The sequence below is a fragment of the Equus asinus genome, chromosome 7 (genome assembly GCF_041296235.1).
Source record: "Equus asinus isolate D_3611 breed Donkey chromosome 7, EquAss-T2T_v2, whole genome shotgun sequence".
NCBI lineage: Eukaryota > Metazoa > Chordata > Mammalia > Perissodactyla > Equidae > Equus > Equus asinus.
Genome location: NC_091796.1, coordinates 109,145,191 through 109,167,838, shown reverse-complemented (window position 1 = coordinate 109,167,838; position 22,648 = coordinate 109,145,191). Strand labels below are relative to the sequence as shown.

General features: G+C 57.9%; 1 protein-coding gene across 3 annotated transcripts; it reads left to right on the top strand.

Annotated features, from left to right (window-relative positions):
* The first annotated feature begins 6,352 nt into the window (after positions 1-6,352).
* Positions 6,353-19,124, top strand: GPR132 (G protein-coupled receptor 132). 3 transcript variants are annotated; one of them, XM_070514460.1, is made up of 4 exons: positions 6,564-6,618; positions 7,650-7,842; positions 11,323-11,432; positions 16,571-19,119. In XM_070514460.1, exons 3-4 carry the CDS (start codon positions 11,426-11,428, stop codon positions 17,611-17,613), a joined length of 1,050 nt encoding a protein of 349 aa, XP_070370561.1. In that variant the 5' UTR covers positions 6,564-6,618; positions 7,650-7,842; positions 11,323-11,425; the 3' UTR covers positions 17,614-19,119. The 3 variants fall into 3 exon arrangements, with proteins under 3 accessions (XP_014709899.1, XP_070370561.1, XP_070370562.1); XM_070514461.1 differs by lacking the exon at positions 6,564-6,618 and adding an exon at positions 6,979-7,189; XM_014854413.3 differs by lacking the exon at positions 7,650-7,842 and having other exon boundaries at positions 6,353-6,618; positions 16,571-19,124.
* Positions 19,125-22,648: the final 3,524 nt, after the last annotated feature.

Genomic DNA, 22,648 nt, shown 5'->3' with positions numbered 1-22,648 from the left:
GGGCAGAGGGCCCATGTCGCATGCCGTTCCCCCGACACGTCTCTGTACCATGGCCTCTCTTCTTCGCCAGCAGAAGTTCCTGTGTGCTTTCCGTATTAATTTCGTGTTAATTTTATATGAAGCATCTATGTCCTCCTCTTCTGTCTTCATGTGTTAACCTCATCTGGGCATCCTCGGGCAAACAGAAGTCCTCACTGCCGAAGTCATCAAATTCACTGATTTTTTTTTTTTTTTTTTTGGCCTCTTTTGGTGTTTTTGGAAAATTTTTAAGTCCTTCTCTGTCCCAGGCTGCCAGGATATCCTCCTGCACGTTCTTCTATTAACTTCGCAGTTTGGCCGGTTCACACAGCTCGTGGGCTGGTTTAAAGTCTGTCTCTGTCCTGGGGTGGCAGAGCGACCGTGCTGCAGCGAGGGGCCCCCGACCCAGGTGTGCCCACCCCTAGCTGTCCTCTGCCGGCTGCTGCAGCTCCTGTCCGCCCCAGGATGGGCAGCCAGGACGTGAGGGTCTTCTGCTCAGCTTTCTTCCAAAGCTCCCTTGTTCTGTGCTCCTGTTAGCTCTGTGAGCCCCCGAGGCTGGTTTTCCTGTGCGGCTGAGGAAGCCCCTGGTTTTTTCCCAAATGTTTCACAATCCCGCTTTTGGTTTCTCTTCCGTCTACCCAAGAATAATTCTCGATGTCCAGGAGGCGGGACCTCAGTGTTATCTTTTGAGAGTGGTTCCCCCACGGGGTGTACGCCCAGGGGACGGGTGGGCACAGGAATACCAAAGTAACTGGAGTGCCAGCCCTCTGCCCCCGGGGCTCACAGACTAAAGGGGCAGGCAGACAGAAGCGAGGGCCTGTCCCACTAGCAGGATTCACTGTGGCCGCGACCACGACTGCAGGTGCCTGGAACCCTCTGGTGCCCGGAACCCTCTGGTGCCCCCAACCGACACTGGTGAATGTGGGTCCCCAAAATGTCACCCAAAATGTCACTTAACACTTTCTGCTAAAGAGTTGATGAGGCTTTCTGGAAATTCTGGAATGAACAATAAGGTTATTCTGCCAGTGGAGACAGAGTGTAGCTAGTCCTGCTGGGTTGATGGTTTCGGTTCTCCACACTGATCCTGCTTCCAGAGGCTCACATGGTGGATTTCCCGGGGTTTCGGTTTCCACGGGGAGAAAGTTGCCTTCCCACAAGCTTAATGCATCCTCTCCACAGGCCCGCCTCCTCTCGTCTAGCTGTCTCCCGCACTCCTTCTCCCAGCTTCTTCAGTCTCCGGCTCCCCCCCGCCCCCTCCCAGATCAACCCCTACTCAATCGTTTTCTCGTTTGGGGGCAATTTTATTCCTGGGCCCAGCCAGTGTGCACCCCACCACTTGTCTGAGACCTGCCCTTGCCAGGTCAAAGAGAAGCTGGTGGCTACATGTGCCCAAGGCAACACACACGCCCGCACCCCCCACCCCCAGGTCCTTCTTGGTTAGGAACAGCACCCACATCAGTACTGAAATAAAAAACCACATTCCCCAGCCTCCCCTGCAGTGAGGTGTGGTTACAGGACTGTATTCTCGAGGAGACAGGACCAGAAGGATTGGATGGGGATTCTGGGATGTCTCCTCAAAGGGGAAGGGACCCACCATCCTCAACTTTCTTCCTTCCTGATGCCTGGAATGCAAATATGAAGGCTGGAGCTCGAGTAGCCACATTTCACCATGAGATAAGGCACCTGGTTCCCCAAGGCTGTGTAAGCTGCCAGCCTCGAGAGACAGGAAACCCCTGTGTTTAGCATGGTTATCTGGGGTTTCTGGGACCTGTCCTGGGCTGAAGAAGGACACACTCTGACTTGGTTAAAACCACAGCTCCTGATTCACAGGCAGGGTGCTCTCTGGTCAGAGGAACAGGGGCCCGCAAGGACAGCTTTAGAATCACCAAGCCTGTAGGGTAACACTTCTCAAAAGCCCCTCTCCTTCCCTAGCCTCTTCTCTGCAGCACTGTTCTCTGTGAACTGCCCTGAAAACCCTTCCCCGGCTGGCGCCTGGGGAACTCCTGCCCTTTTATGAGGCTGGCGGAGTTCCCCGGAAATCCCCGGAAGCCCCCCCGACCCCGTTCCCCTTCCCCAGCCCCTGATTCGGCACCACTAAGGCCCAAGGTGGGAGGGCAGGGCCAGAGCCCAGCTGGGGGTGGGCGGGAGGCGCTGGGGGGCAGGAGAGGCTGGGAGACCCCGTTGAAGGAGGAAGAAAAGATCATCTTAGCGAAGGGGATCAGGCCTCAGAGGGACAGACTGACGCACACGACGCAGGGCTCCCTCCAGGTGGGCAGCATCCGCAAGTTGATGGGCAAAACTCGCCATAGTAACAAATCTAAAGAGACAACCTGTATCATCATCCCCAGAGGCAGGGTGGAGAACTCGCCCAGTGGGGGCAGTTTGAGTAGCCTCAAGAAGGTTGACTAGGGTGGACTGAGACATGTTGAAGATGTGAAAATCCGTGAGGCTCGCACACTCGTGTTCACAGCAGCCCTAGTCACAGCAGCCAAAAGGGGACGGCCACCTGGTGTCCACCGACGGCTGAATGGATAGACAACACATAGTAAATCCACACAGTGGAGTATTATCCAGCCATGAAAAGGAAGGAGATTCCGACACACACTACAACACGGATGAACATGAAGGACATCATGCTGAGAGAAATAAGCCAGGCCTAGAAGGACAAAGACTGCGTGACCCACTCATGTGAGGCCCCTGGAGTCGTCAGAGTCGTAGACGTAGAGAGCAGGATGGTGGGCGCCAGGGGCGGGGGAGGGCATGGGGAGACAGTGTTTCACGGGGACAGAGTTTCAGGTTGAGAAGGTGGAGGAGTTCTGGAGGTGGACGGTGGCGGCGGCTGTGCAGCAATGTGAACGTACCTGAGGCCGCTGAACTGTATACTTAGAAATGGTTAAAGTGGTAAATTTCATGTTATGCATCACTTACCACAGTAAAATTTCTGTGAGTCCTGGGGCTGGCCGCGTGGCCGAGTGGTTAAGTCCGCGGGCTCCACTTCGGCGGCCTGGGGTTTCACCAGTTTGGGTCCTGGGTGCAGATCCAGCACTGCTCGTCCAGCCGTGCTGAGGTGGCGTCCCACACGGCATGACTGGAAGGGCTACAACTGGAATATACAATTAGATACTGGGGGGCTTTGGGGAGAAGAAGAAGAAGAAGAAGAAAAAAGAAGACTGGCAACAGATGTTAGCTCAAGGCCAATCTTGAAAAAAAAGAATCTATGAGTCATTTTTTTCTTTGGAGGAATAATAACCCTGAGCTAACTGCTGCCAGTACTCCTCTTTTTGCTGAGAAAGACTGGCCCTGAGCTAACATCTGTGCCCATCTTCCTCTACTTTGTATATGGGACGCCTGCCCCAGCATGGCTTGATGGGCGGTGTGACGTCCGCACCTGGGATCCGAACCAGCAAACCCTGGGCCGCCGAAGTGGAACGTGCGCACTTAACTGCTGCACCATCAGGCTGGTCCACTATGAGTCCTTCATGATACTCAGAGAGAGAGCTAGAATCAAGCTGTCAGCTCCCACTGGAGGAGCCCGTCACCCCGCCCGTGGGGAGGCACGCCCTTTCCACACCAGCCCCCAGCTGATGACGTGGAAGCACCATTCAACTGGAAACTCACCACTTAGAAACCTAACGGAGTGTTCTACGTGGCGGGATTAGGCGTTAAGGAGAAGCTCCTGGGACAGGTGACGAGGGTGCAAGAAGTGACATCTGCGTGCACCTCCTATGGAGGATCTGCAGCTTCAGAGAGAGCCGTGAGCCTGCTGCTTTGTTGTCACTTGCTCTGCAGAGGTACCGTCACCAGACGCGCTCTGCTGAGCCACCAAGGCGTTAGAACAGCTTCTAGTCACTGGTGATGGAGGAGCACGTTAAATGACCCAGAAGGACCTAGCCAAGCAAATCCAGAGTGCGACATTTCCTGAAACAACCCAGTCAGGGTGAGGGTCAGGGTCAAACTGCTTCCGACTGAAAGACACTTCAGAGCTGTGGCACCCGATTGTGATGCTGTGCCTCAGCTAGCACCCCGGCTTGAAGAACTCACGGGAAAACCTCTTGAGGACCACTGGGGAAGCTGGCAGGGCCGGCACAGTGCGCTTTGGGCCAGGAGGACGGCTCTGCGACATGCAGGGTGCTTGGTTCTGGGGGTGAACTCAGGAGTGTCGGGTGCCGGGTCCTTCTGCGTTTTGCTTAGACACCTGGACGCTTCTGGATGAAGCCCACCTGGGAAACTCCTTACATGCGAGGAATCTGGTGGTGGTCACACGAGGCTTCACGACTCTCCTTTTTTCCGTTATAAAGTCTTTAGAAATGGGAAGGAGAGTGGACACAAGGTGCAGGGATGTGCAAATTCCCCTGGGCAGCTGCCCGGAGAGCGCGGAGCAGGACAGCAGACGAGGGGTGGAGCTGTCCGCCCTTCTCCATCTTCTGAAGTTGAAAGCGGTGAGTGCAGCCTGTTCACAGCGGTGGACAGTTTGCCCCTGTCTTGGATGACGAGCATCAGAGTGCAGCCAGGGTGCATGGGGAAGCCCTTCCAAGTTTCTCGGGCACATGTCCAGCGGAAGCTGGGCGTCATGGAAGCAAGTGACTCTCTTCTTGAGGGGACCCCAGGGGCAGTGTCAAAGCGGGTTGCAGGGTCCCCCTTCTGCTACCTGGAAACCCTCAGCCCTCAGGAAAAAGGCCAGAGCCGTGGCCAGGCCAGTGTTCTCCACTCCCGACTCAGCTGGGCCCCTCTGCCCCTCTCTTCCCCGAAGCCATCCTCACACACGCCCACTTCGCTGGTCAGGAATTTGTGTGCAGGAGGTGGCAACGTGGGCCCTGGGGGTGGGGGTGGGCACAGCCACGGGCTCTCAGCTCACTCACTCGGCCCCTGCCCCCCAGGGGCCTAGCCATCCTTCCCAGACCCCATTGAGGCCCCCAAGGGGAGGATCAGCTGGCCTACCTGGGATTGGCTGCCATCCCTGGCCCACCAGCTGTGGCAAAGAGGGTGACACCACCTGGGTTGGATCTGTGCTTCATACCTGGACCCACAAGCCAGGGTGTAGGGAGCCCTAAGTTGGGGTGCAGAAGGGAGCAAGGCCAGCATGAATTGACAGTTGTCTGTCGCCATCCCCAGGGCACCTGGCCGGCTGGCCCGATGTTGGCTCTGCCCTGACTAGGCCTGACCTCCCTCAGATCCTGGGGCCTCTGGAGGTGGCTCCCAAGGGACGGGGGGTCTTGAGTCCACCCAGAGTCTCAGTCCACTGGCTACTGCTCGTTCTGGAAGGACTGTCCTGGGCCTGAGCCCCCATGAGGTAGGTGACCCCTTGGGCGGTGGCCTTTGGTGGGTGTCACAGCCCCCTTGGCAGGTGTTTCCAGAAGGCTGGAGTGAGCCCAGTGCTCAGACCCACGTATGCTCCATGCCCTGCTTTCTAGGAACTCGCAGCCACGCACCCCGCTCTGAGAGATCACTGCTCAGGGTGGAACCAAGAGGAGCCCTGTGACCTGAGGTGGGCTGTGACCCAAATGCTCCCAGAGGAAGGGCTGAGTAGGGGAGCACCCTCCACGGGGCTCCCCGGGCCTGGAGATGCCTCCGCTGGCCGTGCCTGTGACAGGGCTGGGCACTGCCACCCCAGAAACATGGCGGGCCCAGCCCCAGCCCACAGCTGAGGAGCCTGGCTGAGTCAGGCCTCGGCGGTGGGCGCAGGGAGGGCCTGCACGGCGCCCTGGTCTCACCCGCGCCCCAGAACCAGCCCATCGGGCAGAGGCGGTCCATCCAGGAGGCAGTGGGTTGGCTTCAGGCCTCGTGCTCGCCAAGGAAACTGGGCTGTGTGTTTGGATCCAAGATGTTCTAGCCTTTAGCCTGGGGTCCTGTAAGCCAGGGAGAGACAAGCCACCGTGCCTGCCAAGGCCTGAAGTGCCTCAGTGAAGGACACTGTGTCCTAGGGGACCCTGTGTGGCCCCTCACGGAGAAATCCACCAGCACAGGCCACTAGGCCCTGCTGGGGTCAGCTCAGGGGCTCAGGGGCAGAGACAAGGACAGAACGTGTTAGCCCCTATCCTCGGGCAGGACCCCGCCTCAGGATGGGAGCCCGTGTGAAATGGCAGGTGCTGTCCTGGGGCCACCGTGGGCAGTGCTGGGCTGGCGCCCCGTGGGTGCTCTGGGAGGGCAAGGCCTCTTGGGGGCCGCCAGGCTCCGCGCACCCTGCCCGCAAGGAGTGCAGCCCAGCCCGAGCCCGGGAGCTGGAGCCTGTTTCGGTGGTCCCACCGCTGCATGTGCTGCGGTGGCCAGCTGGGGACTCCAGGCACCAGCTGCTCACTTCAGCTGGCCCGAGCCACTGAGAAGGTCCCGAGCAAATGCAGAAGGCACGGCCTGTCTCACGGTGTTGTGGGAGCCATGAAGAGAAGTGGGTTTGGTCCGGTTTCGTGACATCTACCCCTAGGAAAGTGACGGGGCGCCAGCGAGACAGCAGTGGCCCAGGTTGACCAACTGCAGGGCTTGCCCTGTGTGTGGTTAGGGGAGTTTCCGTGCTGCTGTCACCCTGGGACTCTGCAACTTCCTGGAAGTTCTCAGCTGCCCCTGCAGGGAGGGGAGCTCGAGGCATGCCGGAGCGGGGTGGCCTGGGTAAGTCCCCGGCTCCTCGCGCTCGGGAGCCGTCACAGGGAGCCCCCGGCGGGTGGGGGTCTGATTTGTTGGTATAAAGGTAGGGGCTTTGTTGAGGGTCTTAACCCGGTCCTTCACCAAGAGGGAAGCCACAGGCACCGGTGCTGACAAATGGGTGGTGAGGCAGGAGGATGCGGGGGAGAGGAGCTGGGGCAGAGGGACAATGTCTCCTCTTGGTCCTTCAGAGACTCTTCTACCCTGGGATGTTCTTCTGCTGGCCGGGGGGCTGGGAAGTGGGAGCTCAGGGACGGGCTCGTCCCTAGGACATCTCCCCGCCTCTTCCCAGGCTCTGGGGAGCTTCCTGGGTGCCATGTGGTTGTTGCTGATTCTCGGGGTGTTGGGTAGGAGGTGGCATAGAAAGCGTCTGGCTCCCTTGCCTCTGGGGCTGCCTGGGCCGAGGGGCACGTGGGGCAGGATGGAGACAGTGTGGGGTTTCTGCTGGGTCCCAGGCATGGTCTTGGGGCCAGACAGCTCGTGGGCCTCCTAGGACGGTGTTCAGAGATGCGCCTGGCATAGTGGATGTTCCACAAAGGTCTGCCACGTACGGTGGGGGGCTGGCTGCTGAGGACGGGGTGCTGGGCTGGGCAGTTCGTCTCTGTGCACAGGACAGGGATAAGATGATGCTTAGGTCTGCCAGGTGCAGGGGGGAGGGCAGGGACACCCTGGGGGAAGCAGGGAGAGGACAAGCAAGAACCGGCTGACACGGGGGGTTCCACCTCAGCAGCAGTTAGAGAAATACAAATGCGTTTAAAAAAAATCTACCAGAAGGGGAGAAACAGAAATGGATTCCCCATACTGGGAGGGGGTGAGATGGAGGTGGGGGACCGCCTGCTGAGAGCACAGGTGGGTGTGTTGTTGGGGCTGGTAACTTAGCCAGTCCCTCCCAGAGTTCACCCTGAACACAAAGACAGAAACTGAGGCAGAGATTCGGGTCGTGGGAGTGAGAGATGGGAAATAACTCGAAATGTCCAGTGACGGTGAAACGGTTACAGAAATTACAGCCAAGCCGCGAGAGGGGCTCGCCCAGGCTGAGGAAGCGGGTCTTCATAGTGTGCGCCAGGATGGGGAACCGCCCTTGGAAACGGCAAGTGAAACGGGGCAGGTGGAAGCTTGTGCGTGTGGGGGATGCTCAAGGCTTCGTGGTCTGCGCTTCTGCATCCGCTTGAAAAGTTCCGCAGTAAAAAGGTAAAAATTATATTTTAAAAGACTGGAGGGACACAGCGCAAACACAGGACCCCGGGCTCCTGGGGGAAGCGCCAGGGAGATGAGTCTTTGTCATGTCATGTGAGTGTCCATCCGGAACGTAGTGACTCTCTCATCCTGAAAATGGGCTTGTCCAAGTACCATTGTGTTGATAATAAACGGCAAAGTAGCCATAAGTGAGCATGCTGGGGGTGGTGGCAGTGGCACGGGAAAGGCGGGCTGGAGCTGTGAGGAGCCGGGAGGGGACGGCAGGGCTGGTCGGGCAGGGAGGCAGGGAGGGTAGAAGACCCAGGGCAGGTGTGATGGGGCTTCGGGCTGACCGGGGCCTGCCCACCCTGTGGCCTTGCGACTCAGGTCATCCAAGTGGCCTCATCGTGACATTGTGTCCAGACGAGCAGGACCACTGTGGGTGGGCAGTGACCGGGCGCCCAGCCTGTTGTAGTTCCCCCAGGGCACAGACCAAGGATGGAGACCCCCACGTCCCCCAGCCCCAGGCTGGCATTGTGGGCATGGCGGACTTGGCCCTTCCCCGAGGCCAAGGTCTGGCCTGGAGTCAGGCCCTGCGTCTGCACAGGGCTAGTCCCACGGGTCCAACACTTCACCGATCCCACAGCAAGACCTCCTCTGTGGGTCCCCAGAGGTGGGCTGGGCTACGGGGGGATGAGAGAAAAGAGTAGGTTGCTGTGGGCTGCCAGGAAGGGTGGGCGCAGGGCTGGTGCTGAGCAATGGAGGAGCCAGTCCTCCAGGCCCCGGGCCTCCCACCAACACCCAGCCCCGCTGGAGGCCAAAAGAGCAAGAGGAAGAGCCTGGGCCCGGGGGTGGGCAGCCCACTCCTCTGGACACGGATGCTCTGTCCACAGCCATCGCGGCCAGGCTGGACGCCGTGGTCCATGCTCCCATTCCTCACCCAGGGTTAGGCTGCCCAGGGTCCTAGCTGCTAACCAAGGACGACATGAGGACCCTCTGAGGTTGGGCAGGCATGAGGCCCAGGCCCCCTACATGTCTTGCTCACCTCGAGGGGTCGGGGAGACACATGGGGAGCGTGGAGAGGAAGCAGAAAGTGGAGGTGGTGACAGCGGGGAGCAGGAGGGGGCGGGCGAGGGGTCACCAGGTCTGGGAAGACCCTGGGAGCAGGCCTGGGGCCTGAGACCTGAAGCCACATGCCCGTCAGGCAGAGACTGGCCTGGACAAGGCCCAGGGATGGGACGAGCTCTGAGGAGTGAAAGGCCGGGTGGCTGGAAGGTGGGTCCAGGCAGTGGACGGAGGGGCAGGAGTGGCACAGGGGGGCCAGGATGTCCTGGAGGGCTGTGAGTCGCTCTCTTAGGACGCCCCAGCACCTGGCTGTTCCACCTGGGCCTCATACTGGGCCCGCCGGTTCTTTCAACGTGGCCCCCCACCCCTGATCTGTCCAGCCAGACCGTCAGAACCTGACAGATGGGAACGTGGCCCTGGATCTGGCCACCGGCGCCTTGCACTACACGGCCGCACAGGGCAGGTGGGGCGGATCAGCCTGCCCCAGGACTCCCTGCCTCAGCCCTGGTCAGTCTGCTCTCCAAGTGCAGGGTCTGGGGCCTCAGAGGAGCAGCGCCGTGAGAGGGCCGCCCTGCCTGCAGACCTCGTCTTGGAGGGGGGCGAGCATTTCCACCACTTCCTCTGGCTTTTGCAGAAGTGGCTTCTAGAGACACAACGCTCCTCTGCTCCTGTCGACATCGGGGAAGAGCAGGCCGTACAGCCCCTCTCGGAGGCTCATTCTCCCAGCTTTCCAGAAAGCTCTGGGAGTTACTGTGAAGGCAGGGGGCTGCCAGGAGCCATTCCCAGGCAGCTCAGCCTCATGGGGATGAAGGAATCTGGCCGGGGCTGAGGCTGGTGCCTCACCTCCCAGGACTGTTCCACGTGGGCCACCATCCCAGCAGCCCCTCCCTTGGAGGCCCCAGCCCAGGCAGCCACCTCACCAGCTGAACATCTGCCCTCCCGGGACCCCTTAGTTGGGGTCACCCCCCTCACCCGTGAGCCAGGCGGGTCTCTGTTTCGGGGGTCTGCATCTCTCGCTGGGCCACAGACCCAGGCGCCACATGAGCCCCACAGGGCCACGGCCGGGAGTGCCTTGGACCGTATCCTTGAGGGCAGAGTCCTACACGAGGGAGACCTCCTCAGCCACAGCGCCCGGGGCCTCCTTCCCCACTTTCGGGGGCTGACCTGAGACCCCGGGGTGAGACAGGCGGGGCGTAACCTCCAGGCCCACGCCTGCCGGCCCCCAGGGGATATCCATCTCAAAAGGTCAGCATCAGTTGGAGATGGTTTCCTGGTTCCTTCTTGCTTCTGTTTCTCATCTTTGTGGGTATTTTAAAAAATTCAAAGAGTCAGTGAACTCTCTGAAGTTTCAGGTGTAAACATCTTGGCTTCCTGTTATTTCCAGCTCATAGAAACACGCTTGTAGAAGGAGCTCTGTGAGATGAATCTCCTGGCAGCGCAGCCAGCGGGCCCAGGAAGCCGATGCAGCCGCTGCCTCCCCATGACCAGGCAGCGGGGTGGGGGCTGGGCCGGCACCAGGCAGGCGGACCAGAGGCAGTGTGTAACCCCTCTGGGTCCAGCCCCGCTCCCTCCTCCTGCGGGACCCACAGACACCCGGGCCTGCCTCACAGAGCAGAGCGGCAGCAGCAGCCCCTCAGGGTTCTGAGTGCGCCATCCACCCCATCTGAGGACGGGTTTAGAGGGATCACCTCCCCTCAGACCGTCTCTGGCTGATCAGGACGGAGCCTGTTTTAGTGGCACCTCTGGTTGGGGAAAGAAGCGGAGAGATAAGGCATCCTGGATGCCACCCCCATCCGTGGCGCCTTCAGACCTGCCCCTGCTCCGTGCACTGAGGGCATCGTGGGCACTCTCCTGGGGGTCGCAGTCCCTTTCACGTGGGGCAAGGTGCTGTGACATGCTTTTAGGTCACATTTGCTTCACATCTGGGGTAATTATTTCAACAGGAAAAGTTCCTATTTTACCAGATCAAAAGTTAAGCACATTGAAGATTATTGGAAATAGATTGCAAAACTGTGCTCTGAAACATTTGTGCCAGTTTATGGTCCGTCAGCACAGTAAAGGGTGCCCACGGCCTCACACTCTCACCGACACCGAGAATTAAAGTTCCGTATTTTTGCCAACCTATTTGGCAAAAAGAGACTATCATTTGGATGTTTGTGTTTGCATTTCTTTGATTATAAGTGCAGCTGAGCCTTTTTCAGGTTTTTAGGAGCCATTTCTATTTCTTCTGTGAATTATCTGCTCATTGGCTTCGACACTTCTTTTGTTGATCTGCAGGAGTTCTTTATATATTAAGGACCTGCTGGTGTCTCCCACAGGATAAATACAAGACTCGGTGCATAGTAAATGCTTACTAACCATTTGTCGAATGACTTCATTGGTGATTTAATCTGATGTCTGTAAAGCAATTTCTATCTGCTCTTCCTTCAGGTCCTTTTAAACTTTTGGAGTAAACCTCTCAGTGGGACGGACAAGACTCCGGACGGGTGCTGGAGAGCTTACTGCAGGGCTGCCTGAAACCGGACCCGCGAAGATGCTTGGTGAGAGCCGCGTGACTCCCTTGACTTTCTGGCGTTCCGGAGGGGCCTGGGAGAGCTTGGCTACCGTGTGCTTCATCTCATAACTGGGATGAGTACATCAAAAATTAGCATGCAAGAATAGGTTTATCGAAATAAGAACTAACTCAGAGACAAGAAAGCCAGAGGTTCTCCATCGAGACAGAGGGAAGTGCCCCTTTCTTACTCCCTTGAAGTGCGAGAAAAACCCAGGCCTGGGGCTGAGAGGAGGCCCACAGGCTCCTGTGTCCTCTGGGCCTCATGTCATGCCCGTATCTCGTGAGAGACCCAGTGCCGAGCCACAGAGCAGTCACAGGTGCCCCATGGGGGCCTCCCCCGTCTCCAGGGTGCTCCTCGGCCCCCACCCCAGGGAGGCTCTCCTCCCAGGAGCTCAGGGTCCACTGGGTACACGGGTGGGGGCCGGGCAGGCTCTCGCCTGTGCACCGGGCTGGGCACAGATTGGACATGGAGGTGGGACTGGGTGTGGGAAGGTGAAGCCGGGACACCGAGTGTCCTGCTAGGTGGCCCCCGAGCAGGTGGCTTGGGAATGAACTACATTAAGAGTCCAGTAGCCACACCACAGGGGTGGGTAGTGTTGGTGGAGTGGCAGGGGGCAGGGAGGGGCCCACAGGCCTCACGTGTGCCTCCCCCTCAAGCTCTGACCCCGGGTGTGTGACCACTGGGGAGCCGTGGCAGGACAGGGTTGCACTGAGAGGGAGGTAGGGCAGGGCTGGGGCCAGGGAGTGGGGCAGCTCCATGGAGACCTCGCACGGCAAGGGGGAAGAGCCACCCAGGTGGGGATAGCTCCCACCTGAGAGCCGCCCACTGGGGCCTGGTGCCCCTCACCTTGACTCCAGCCACTAGCTGCAGCCCCATCACTTGTACAAAGAACTGGCAACCGGATCTGGTCCACTCGCTCATGCCCCTGCACCTCGACCCCTCCACCTACAAGTGGAGGTGGCGGCACGCGTCCCAGAATGTCAGGAGGCAGCGTGGCCCCCTCACATCCGTTGGGATGGCTGCTATCGAAAACAAAATACCAAGTGTTGGCGAGGTTGTGGTGGGAACGTAACACGGTGCAGCTGCTGTGGAGAACAGGGTGGCGGCTCCTCAAAAGGTTAAAAATAGAATTACCATACGATCCAGCAACTCCACTTTCGAGTGCATACCCAGAAGAACTGAAAGCAGGATCCTGAAGAGCCATCTGCACACCCGTGTTCATGGCTGCTTGATTCACAGTAGCCGAAAGGCGGAAAACCCAAGCGTCCATGGATGGACAGACAGATAAACAAACTGGGGTCCATCCACACAGTGGAGTATTATTCAGCCTTAAAAAGGAAGGAAATCCTGGCACACGCTACAACATGGATGAAGCTTGAGGACGTCATGCTCAGTGAAATAAACTAGTCACAAAAGGACAAGCCCTGTGTGACTCCACTCACATAAGAGCCCCCGAGCAGTCAAAGTCAGAGACAGAGAGCAGGACGGAGTGGGCAGGGGCTGGGGGAAGGGAGGCGGAGTCAGTGCTTCCTGGGGACAGAGTCTCAGTTTGGGAAGATGAAAAGTTCTGGAGACGGATGGTGGTGATGGCTGCACAACAGTGTGAATGGACTTAATGCCCCTGAACTGGACACTTAAAATGGTTAAAATGGTGAATTTTGTATTATATATATTTTACCAGAATAAAGAAGTTGGGGAAACAAAATTGGGAGAAACAGTGAGAGGCGAGACAGGGCAGCAGGATCCTGGCTTGGGGCCGAGCAGCTCCAGGGCCCTGGGTACCAGCTACTTGCTTCCTTTGTGACGAGCCTCAGCTGAGGAAACAAGCAACGCTCTCTGTCACTGTCCCTGTCTAATTCTGCAACAAATCGCCCTGCCGGGGGCGCGGCTGGTGACTGTGCTGTGGACGTTGGCAGCTGGGATCCCTGGGAGGCAGCGTGCCCGGCCATGGGAGCCCTGGACAGCTGGCTGGGACACCAAGGTGATGTCGGCATTTGGGACATGCCGAGTTTTCCTTGCTGGTTGGACATCCATATGGAGAGGTCAAGGGATCATCATGCCCAGAATGTAAGTAACAACAGTGCCTTCCAGGACTCAGGGGTCACCAGGATGGAGAAGCAATGGCCCCTTCCATGAGGTCACCGTGGCCACATCAGGCGCATCCAGCCTGCTGTCCACTCCTGCAGCCAGATCATGGGCTCCCCGCTGGTGGCCGCTGTGGCTAGAGAGGGCACCGTGGACCCTGCTGGCAGCTGGGCGCTGAGTTCGCTGCGTTAGAAGCCAGGAGACTAAAGAACAAAGTCTTCCCTGCACTCAAGCTGAAGCGGATCCCCTGGGAGCTGTCTTCTAGAATTGGGGTAAAAAGGCGTTTCGATGAACATAATTTGGGAGGGTTTGTACAACGGGCTCTTGTTCTCAGAATTTGTAAATTCTCCTCCTCAGGGAAGGACGGGGGGTGGGGCGTCTCGGGACAGCTGGAGACGCAAGAAGGCAGCGTGGAGAAGATGGGCTGGCGTGTGACTGGTCGTAAACAGGGATGAGCGGTGTGAAATCACGCAACACCTGACACGTAGGGTTGAAAACCAGGACCAAACCCCACACAACTAAAATGACTGTGCCAGAGCCACACACAGCGGCCGAGGGCCAGTAGGATCACAGTTCTGAGGGTTCTCGAAAATTCAAGAGGGTGAAGGTTTGATTAACTTTAGACGCTATTAAATATACACATTAAAATTTCCAGGGTAATCTCTAAAAGATTAAAATAGACAATAATTTCCAAGTCCATAGATGGGGGGACAACAGAATTTAAAAATAAATGCAAGAGGGCCAGCCCTGGGGGCCTAGTGGTTAAGTTCCTTCCGTGTGGCCTCCTTCGGTGGCCTGAGTTTGGTTCTTGGGCGCAGACCTATACCACTTGTCTGTGAGTGGCCATGCTGTGGTGGCGGCACACATAACAAAAGAGGAAGAAAGGCAACAGATGTTAGCTCAGGGTGAATCTTCCTCAACAACAGCAAATAAATAAGTAAACTCAAGAAATCCAAATGAAGATGTGTCGGTTTGCTTGGTCCCTGTGACAAAGCACCACAGACCGGGGGGTTAAACAGCAGACGTGGATTCTCTCCAGCTCTGGAGGCTGGACGTCGGAGGCCGAGGCATCTGCAGGCCAGGTCCCTCTGAGGCCGTGAGGAAGGGCCCTGTCCCAGGCCCCTCTCCCTGGTGTGTGGACGGCCGTCTTCTCCCAGTGTCCAAATGTCCCCTTTTTATAAGGACACAGTCACAGAGGATTGCGACCTACCCTAGTGACCTAACTTTAACTTGATCATCTCTCCAAAGACCTCATCTCCAAAGAAGGTCACATTCTGAGTCCTGGGGGTCAGGACTCCAACATGTCTTTTTGGAGGAACACAGTTCAGCTTGTAACAGAAGGCAAAAGGGGAATAAAACAAACAGAAAAAAGCAAATGAAAGCATAAAATGAGAAAACAAAATATGTCAATAATATTATAAATACAGATGGACTGAATTCAAGAGTCTTAGATTTTTAAATCCCGCCACAAGTGTGTTATAAGTGTCATGTCTAAAACAGAAGGAGACAGATAGGTTGAAAGCAGAAGGTTGGAAAAACATGCCAAAAAGTTAGTCATCAAAAGAAAGCTGATATTTCATATTAAATAACAGACAAAAGACTTTAATTAATTAATCAATCTATTGAGGAAGATCAGCCCTGAGCTAACATCTGCTGCCAATCCTCCTCTTTCTGCTGAGGAAGACTGGCCCTGAGCTAACATCTGCGCCCATCTTCCTCTGCTTTATATGTGGGATGTCTACCACAGCATGGCGTGCCGAGCAGTGCTGTGTCTGCACCTGGGATTCGAACGAGCAAACCACGGGCCGCTGAAGTGGAACGTGCGCACTAAACCGCTGTGCCACTGGGCCAGCCCCTAAAAGACTTTGTATTAAAAGCATTATGAGAAATTATATTACTTTCCTATTGTTGTAACAAATTACTACAAACTTAGAGGCTTAAAAATGCAAACTTATCATCTGTTGTTCTGGGGATCAGAAGTGTGAAAGGGCTAAAATCGAGGTGTCGCAGGGCTGGTTCTGGCTGGAGGCTCCAGGAGAGAATCCACTTCCTGCCTTTTCCAGCTTCTAGAGGCTGCACACCCCTTGGCCAGTGGCCCCGCCCTCCATCCTCAAAGCCGCCAGTGGCTGGTCCAGCTGTTCTCACATCCCATCACCCCACCTCCTTTCTTTCTCCTTCTTCTGCGTTCAAGGACCCTGTGACTACACTGGGCCGGCCCAGATAATCCATGATAATCCCCCTCTTTTACTATTGTCAGCTGATTAACCAACTTAATTCCGTCTGCAATCTTAACCCCCCTTTGCTGTGTAACCAGAACTGCACATAAGCCAGACAAACTACCGTACTCACAGGTTCCGGGGTTAGGATGTGGGCATCTTTGGGGAGCCAGTATTCTGCCTACCACAGAGATAAGAGCACCGTGACATAATGATACAGAGGCCAACTCACCAAGAAAACAGAATTGTTTTAAATTCATATGTGCCAATTAACAAGAGCTTCAAATATATAAAGCAAACCTCGAGAGAACTGCAAGAAGTGGACAAAAATCCACCATCACAACAGGGGCTGTGAATCATCCTTTTCAGTAATTGGTACTCGGAGGAGGCAGAAAAGTGGGACAGATCAGGAGGAGGTTGTGCCCAAGCCGGGGGAAGGGGTGGGGTGGAAGCGTGGCAGCTGCTGGCAGAGGGTAGGGGCAGCACCCAAGCCTGGATTCTGTCGAGAACGGGCTCAGAAGAGCACTTGCTCAGCAGTTGGAGAGTAAACTTACTTTTCGAGCAGACCAACAACACTTCTGCAAAACGACCTCAGTGAGTGGCAAGGACTTGGTTCTGCACAGCCTGTGTTCTCTGTCCGTGATGCCGTCAGGTTGGCGATCAATGATCTGAGGATCACTTTAAGAAACTCCTTTGGAATTTTTAAATCCCCGGTGGGTCTAGTCGGGAGTTACCACGAGTCTTATCCTTTCTTAGAACTGTAAAGTCTCTTCCACGTGGTTCCCAGCCACACCCATCCTCACACTTGTCTCTGTCCCACAGGAAACGCCACCCCAATGACCCTGTCTCCTGGCATAGCTTCCTCCAACTGCAACGTGTCCTTCGAGGAGAGCAGAGTGTTCCTGGTGGTGGTGTACGGCGCCGTGTGTGCGCTGGGCCTGCCGGCCAACTGCCTGACGGCGTGGCTGACGCTGCTGCAGGCGCTCCAGGGCAACGTGCTGGCCGTCTACCTGTTCTGCCTGGCGCTGTGCGAGCTGCTGTACATCAGCACCCTGCCGCTCTGGATCCTCTACATCTGGAAACAGCACCGCTGGACCCTGGGCCTGTGGGCCTGCAAGGTGACTGGCTACATCTTTTTCTGCAACCTGTACGTCAGCATCCTCTTCCTGTGCTGCATCTCCTGCGACCGCTTCATGGCGGTGGTGTACGCTCTGGAGAGCCGGGGCCACCGCCAGCAGAAGACTGCCATCCTCATCTCCGCGTCCGTCTTTGTTCTTGTCGGGCTTGTCCACTACCCAGTGTTCCAAATGGAAGAGAAGGACACCTGCTTCGAGACGCTGCCGATGACCAGCAAGATCGCCAGCTACTACTACTCACGGTTCACCGTCGGCTTCGCCATCCCTCTCGCCATCATTGCCTTCACCAACCAGCGGATCTTCAGGAGCGTCAAGCTGAGCGTGGGCCTGAGCGCCGCCCGGAAGGCCAAGGTGAAGAACTTGGCCACCGCAGTCGTGGTCATCTTCCTGGTCTGCTTCGCCCCCTACCACGTGGTGCTCCTCATCAAAGCCATCGCCTTCTCCTACTACCAAGGAGACGAGGTCTCCGTGTGTGCCTTCGAAGGCAGCCTGTACACGGTCTCTGTGGTGTTCCTCTGCCTGTCCACGGTGAACAGCGTGGCCGACCCCATCATCTATGTGCTGGCCAGCCGTTCACGGCAAGAAGCATTTGGAATTCACAAGGTGTGGAAAAAGTGGTCCACAAAGACGGATGTCACCTGCTCGAAGGACTCAGAGGAGGTGCAATTGCCCATGTCACTCGCAAATGGCCACATGTCCCCGAGGCCTGTCCATGCGCCAGAGTCATAGCTGGCACATGGGGCTCACTGTGTGCCCTGGAGAGGCTGAACAAACACTCCTGCTGAGCCCAGTGTGCTGCAGGGTGGGACGGCCGGTGCAGGAGCCTGGGGGCCAGCTGCCTGGCCCCCCCACTGAGCCCACCAGCTGGGGTCTGTGGTGCTGGTTGTGCAGCCCCTCGGGAAGACACGCCATCGATTGCTCACTCCTGGAGCCACACCCTGCGGGAGCCTCTGCCCCTTGGAGGTCCCAATCCGCTAGGCTCTCCCACTGGGTGCAGAAGCCCCACGTGGAAGGTGGCGGCACGCCCAGAGTCAGGTGATGCTTCTGGCTGCAGGGAGCCCGGGGAGCTGGCAGCAGGCGAGGGGCTTCTTCATACGTGGCTTGTTCTGGCTGGATCTCTCGGCCATTAGCAAACAGCAGGGCTGCTGGCAGAGGCCACGTGCCTGCCTGGTACTGCCGGCAGCTGGCACATGCCGTGCCCGGGCTGGGGGCCCGGTCAGCATCCATGGTGATGACTTTATTTTCTGTGCTTTTCTGCCAGCGTTGATTGGATGATGGTGACAGTACATTGTGGGGCCTTCGTGCTTCTGCCTCAGCACATGTGTGCAAACTGTGCATCTTTGCACAGTGCCCAGCCACTGTGGGACAGCCAGGACGCAGGCGGGGGCAGGAGCCCAGCCCCGAGGGCCCTCGGCTGGGGCTGGCTCTGTGCTGAGCAGGTCTGACGCTGTAGGCTGCTTCGGACCCCTTGCGGCAGCTGCGGGGAAGTCTGCCAGCTGCTCTGGCTCCCAGCAGGGCAGCCCACGTGTCCTCAGCATGGAGCCCCAGGAGCTCATGTCAGGAGCACCCGTCAGCTAGAAACATTGCTGGGCTCCCCAGGAAGGCGGCACACCTGCTGACGAGGCTCAGAGGATGGTTGGAAGTCCTTCACATCAACGCCTTCTGGCTTCGTTGTCAGGGGAGAGGCCAGCCGAGGGCTCGGGACAGAGCGAACTGGGAGCAGGCAGGTGACGGCCCCTCCGCCTCCAGCCCCTCACTAAGGTGCGCATGGGGCCCGGATGGAGCCCGGAACTGGGTCTGCCGTGTGGCCGAGAGAAAGTGGGTGCCCTGCAAACCACACAGCTCAGAGTCAGATCCTGGCTCTGCCCCTGACAAGCCTCATCTAGGCCAGGTCGTGTCGCTGCCTCAGTTTCCCCGTCTGTAGCAAGGCCAACGACACCTACCTCACCGAGTCAGCGTCAGGTGCTGGCCCACTACCTCTGCCTCAAGCACTTCACCCCTACCCCCAGCACAGCGCTGTGAACCAGCGAACCAGCGAGCTCAGCAGGCCCCCTGGGGCGTGGAGGGCCTGGCACCCGTGACGCACAGTGCAGCGTCCCTTTGCCGTGGAAGCTCTGCTGGGCCGTAGTGCTGAATTATGTTCTCATTTCTGTACGGCTGCTGTCGACTGTCCTTCTTCACTGTGAGAGACATTGAGAAAATAAGTTTAGAAATAAAAAGGCAAAAATACACGTCAGTCCTAACTTCCTTTTTAAATGGAATAATGTCATTTTCCCTTTCCAGGTAAATGCTTCCCTCTGGGGCTCTCTTGGAGGCCCAGGCCCATGAGAGGGGTGGGCACCCTGGGCTCTCACAGGGATGGGCTGCGGATTCTGGGAACAGTCTGGAATACTCAGGGCTGGGAGGAGGGCAAAGACAGCCATCGGGCACTCGAGGCTTCCACGGTATCTGCTGTGCTGGCTTCCGGGGCTGTTGGAACTAATCACCTCACACCACATGGCTTAAAACAAAGATGATCCTCTCTCGGTTCTGGGGCTGGAAGTCGCAGAGCACGGTGGGGGCGGGGGCAGTCCCCGGGGCTCTGAGGAAGAGTGGCTCCAGGCCTCCCTCCGCCCCGGTGCACCGGCAGCATCCTGGGCCTTCGTGGGCTTGTGGCCGCACCACTGCCCTCTCTGCCTCGTCTTCACACGGCCTCCTCCACCGCCTGTCTCTGTGTCTCTGCTTCTGTCTCAAAGCCCCATGCTGGGCTCCAGGGGCCGTCTGGATGCCCGGCGCTGGCACTGCTGGGTCTGCGGGGGTCTGGACCCCATATGCTGTGCCGCGGGGCACCACCTTCTGCCCTCTCTCCTCGGGCAGCTCAGAGCCTGCCTCGCGGTGACCAGGGTGATGAGGCTGTCTGCACTTAGGACCCACCAATGCACGTCCACAGAGCAGTGGAGGGATGCTAGGCCCCCAGACAGAGGGGCCTGGCTCTGTGCTGGGTCTCGAGGAGGTACTCGGGGGGCGAGGCTGAGCCCCTAGGGGACAGCAGGCTGAGGGTAAGGGGAGCTGGGGAAGTGGTGGGCAAGGGCCAGCCCAGGAGCCAGGGCCCACCTCAGCCAGAGGCGCTGCTTGCATGAGTCCGGCCTTCCTGGTCATGCTCCCCTCCCTGACCGGTCACGGTCAGTCCTGACTGGATCTCAGTCACTGAGCACAGGCGAGTCCATTTTTCATTTGACTCACGTTGCTCACGGGAAGTTCTCGGGTTACTGGTGGGGTGACCCAGGGCCCAGAGCCGACCATGCAGCCTGTGCGTGGCCTTCACTCACTGTCTCATTCCTTCACTAGTTCACTCCCTCCCTCCCTCCCTCCCTCATTCACTCATTCATTCACTCCCTCACTCACTCATTCATTCACTCACTCATTCATTCACTCACTCATTCATTCACTCATTCACTCACTCACTCATTCACTCACTCCCTAGCTCATTCATTCTCTCCCTCACTCTTCTCCTCCCTCCCTTCTATCCATCCCCTCTACCAGGCGCTCCCTTTAGTGCCCCGACGGAGCGACAGAGGCAGGCACAGTGAGATGCACCCTGTACTCCTGAGGCCGTGCAAGGAGGTGGGAACTGAAGAGGAAGTCCAGAGAGACCCATGCGGCGGCTCACCACTGGGAGCCCACCACCCTACACTCCAGCCCCTTTCCACATGTGCATCCCCAGACTGGGGCTCCAGGGGAGGGGGCACCCTGCTATTTGTTCACTGCTGTCTTCCCAGCCCCTAGACGTGGCCTGTGCCTGAATGGGCCCCTTGTTGTTCTTTGAGTCACAATATGAGGGACCGGTAGGCACATGGTCCCCACGCTGTGCTTCTGGAGAGCACCCTGCCAGCCAGGAGAGCCACCCAGGCTCCCCGGACATCTCAGCACTCACGGATATCCACATGTTTGAAGAGTTATCAACCAAACTAACGGACTGTTCAGCCAGACACGCTCCGGCTTCCTGCCCTGGCAGACACACCTGCATGTCAGGGACAGAGTCAGGCCCCCTTTGTCACCCCCACTCCACCTGGCACTTCGAGTGGCTGCAGCCAGAGGCGTGCACCCTGGGGGGCACTTCGGGGGGACAGGCTCAAGGAGAGCCGTGTAGGCCGGGGAGGTGGGCTTCGGTGATTTGGCTGGAGATTCTGGGGTCCCATGGTCTGGAGCTTGTCTAGAAGGGGCACAGTCCCAGTAGGGCTCCCCTCCCCGGAGCCTCCTGACCCTGGGGGAGTGACGTGTTGGGGAGGAAACAATCCTGGCTGCCTGGATGTCACTCCAAGGCCATCTGAAACCCTGGACTTGAGAGGACAGCTCACTTCGGAAGGTTATTTCCCCCTCAGAGCCCTATAATGTGGGAATGGCCACAGTACCTGCCCTCAGGGCTGCTGGGGACATTCACTGAGATCATGTCCGTCCTGCCCGCACTCCGCCTGACACACAGGGTGCTCCACAGCAAGTCAGACACCGGCTTAGTTTCTGTGGTCTTTCCTGGGGCCTGGAGCATCCCGGGTTCCTTTATGACACAGGCCCGTGTGGCCCAGTGACGGCCTCTGGGGGCACCGGCTGCAGCCACCAGGGGACGGCACTGAGATGGGAGCCGCTGGACCCAAAGGGAGGCTCCTAGGGAGGAAACTGCGTGGGGCCACCCAGAGGGGGCTGTGGGGCCAGGCACTTCCCCGGGGCTGGCAGGTCCCCTGAGCCCCCTGGGCCCAAAGCCAGATCTGAGAAGAAGAGGAACCGAGAGTGGCCCTGTGCCTGGTGACAAATGACAGCTACTCCATCAATGACAGTGACGGCCTCAGTGCGAATCTGGAGAAACCACAGGGGTGGGGGTGGGCATCGGGCGTGGGTGCCTGGAGGGGGCGCGGAGGGGGTGAACCCAGAGGCCAGCAGGGCGCCCACTCCAGGGACAGGAGGGCTGGAGACCAGTGGGGTGGAGACGAGGCCCCCGGCAGGGCCAGGCCTGTGACCGGTTCCGGGCTGCGGCGGTGGCAGCAGGGAGGCCGTCCTCGGAGGTGCCCAGTGCACAGCCCCACACCTGCCACCAGCCGCCCCAGAGCAGGCTCCCCGTGCACACCCCCTTCAGGACACGGCCAGCGTCCATGCACACCAGGATGGCCAGAATCACGGATTCGGATAAGTGTTGGCGAGGGTGTGGGGAAACTGGAGCCTCACACTCTGTTGGCGACAATGCAAGATGGTGCGGACACTCTGGGAACCAGTCTGGCAGCTCCTCAAACCATTAAACACGGGGTTACCGGGCGCCCAGCAACTCCCAGGTATATACCCAAGAGAACCGAAAACATATGTCCACATGTAACTTTGTACAAAGTGTTCACAGCGGTATTATTCGTAACGGCCAAAAAGTGGAAACAACCCAAATGTCCACCAAGAGATGAGTGGGTAAACACAAGCTTGTCTCTCTTGCAACAGAATGTCGCTTGTTACTCAGCCTTAGAAAGGAGTGAGGTGCCCACCCACGCGGTAACGTGGACGGACCTTGAAGACACCACGCCAAGTGAAAGAAGCCGGTCACAAGACGCCACACAGTGCATGATTCCACTTCCGTGAGACGCCCAGAGCAGGGAAGTCTACGGGCACAGGAGGCAGACGGGTGGTCGCCTAGGGCCGAGGGGACGGGGCAGTGGGGGTCATAGCTTGAGGGTCCTGTGTTCTCTCTGAGGTGACAGGTTCTAACATTGACGCTGGCAATGGCTGCACGCCTCTGTGAAGCTACTAAAAA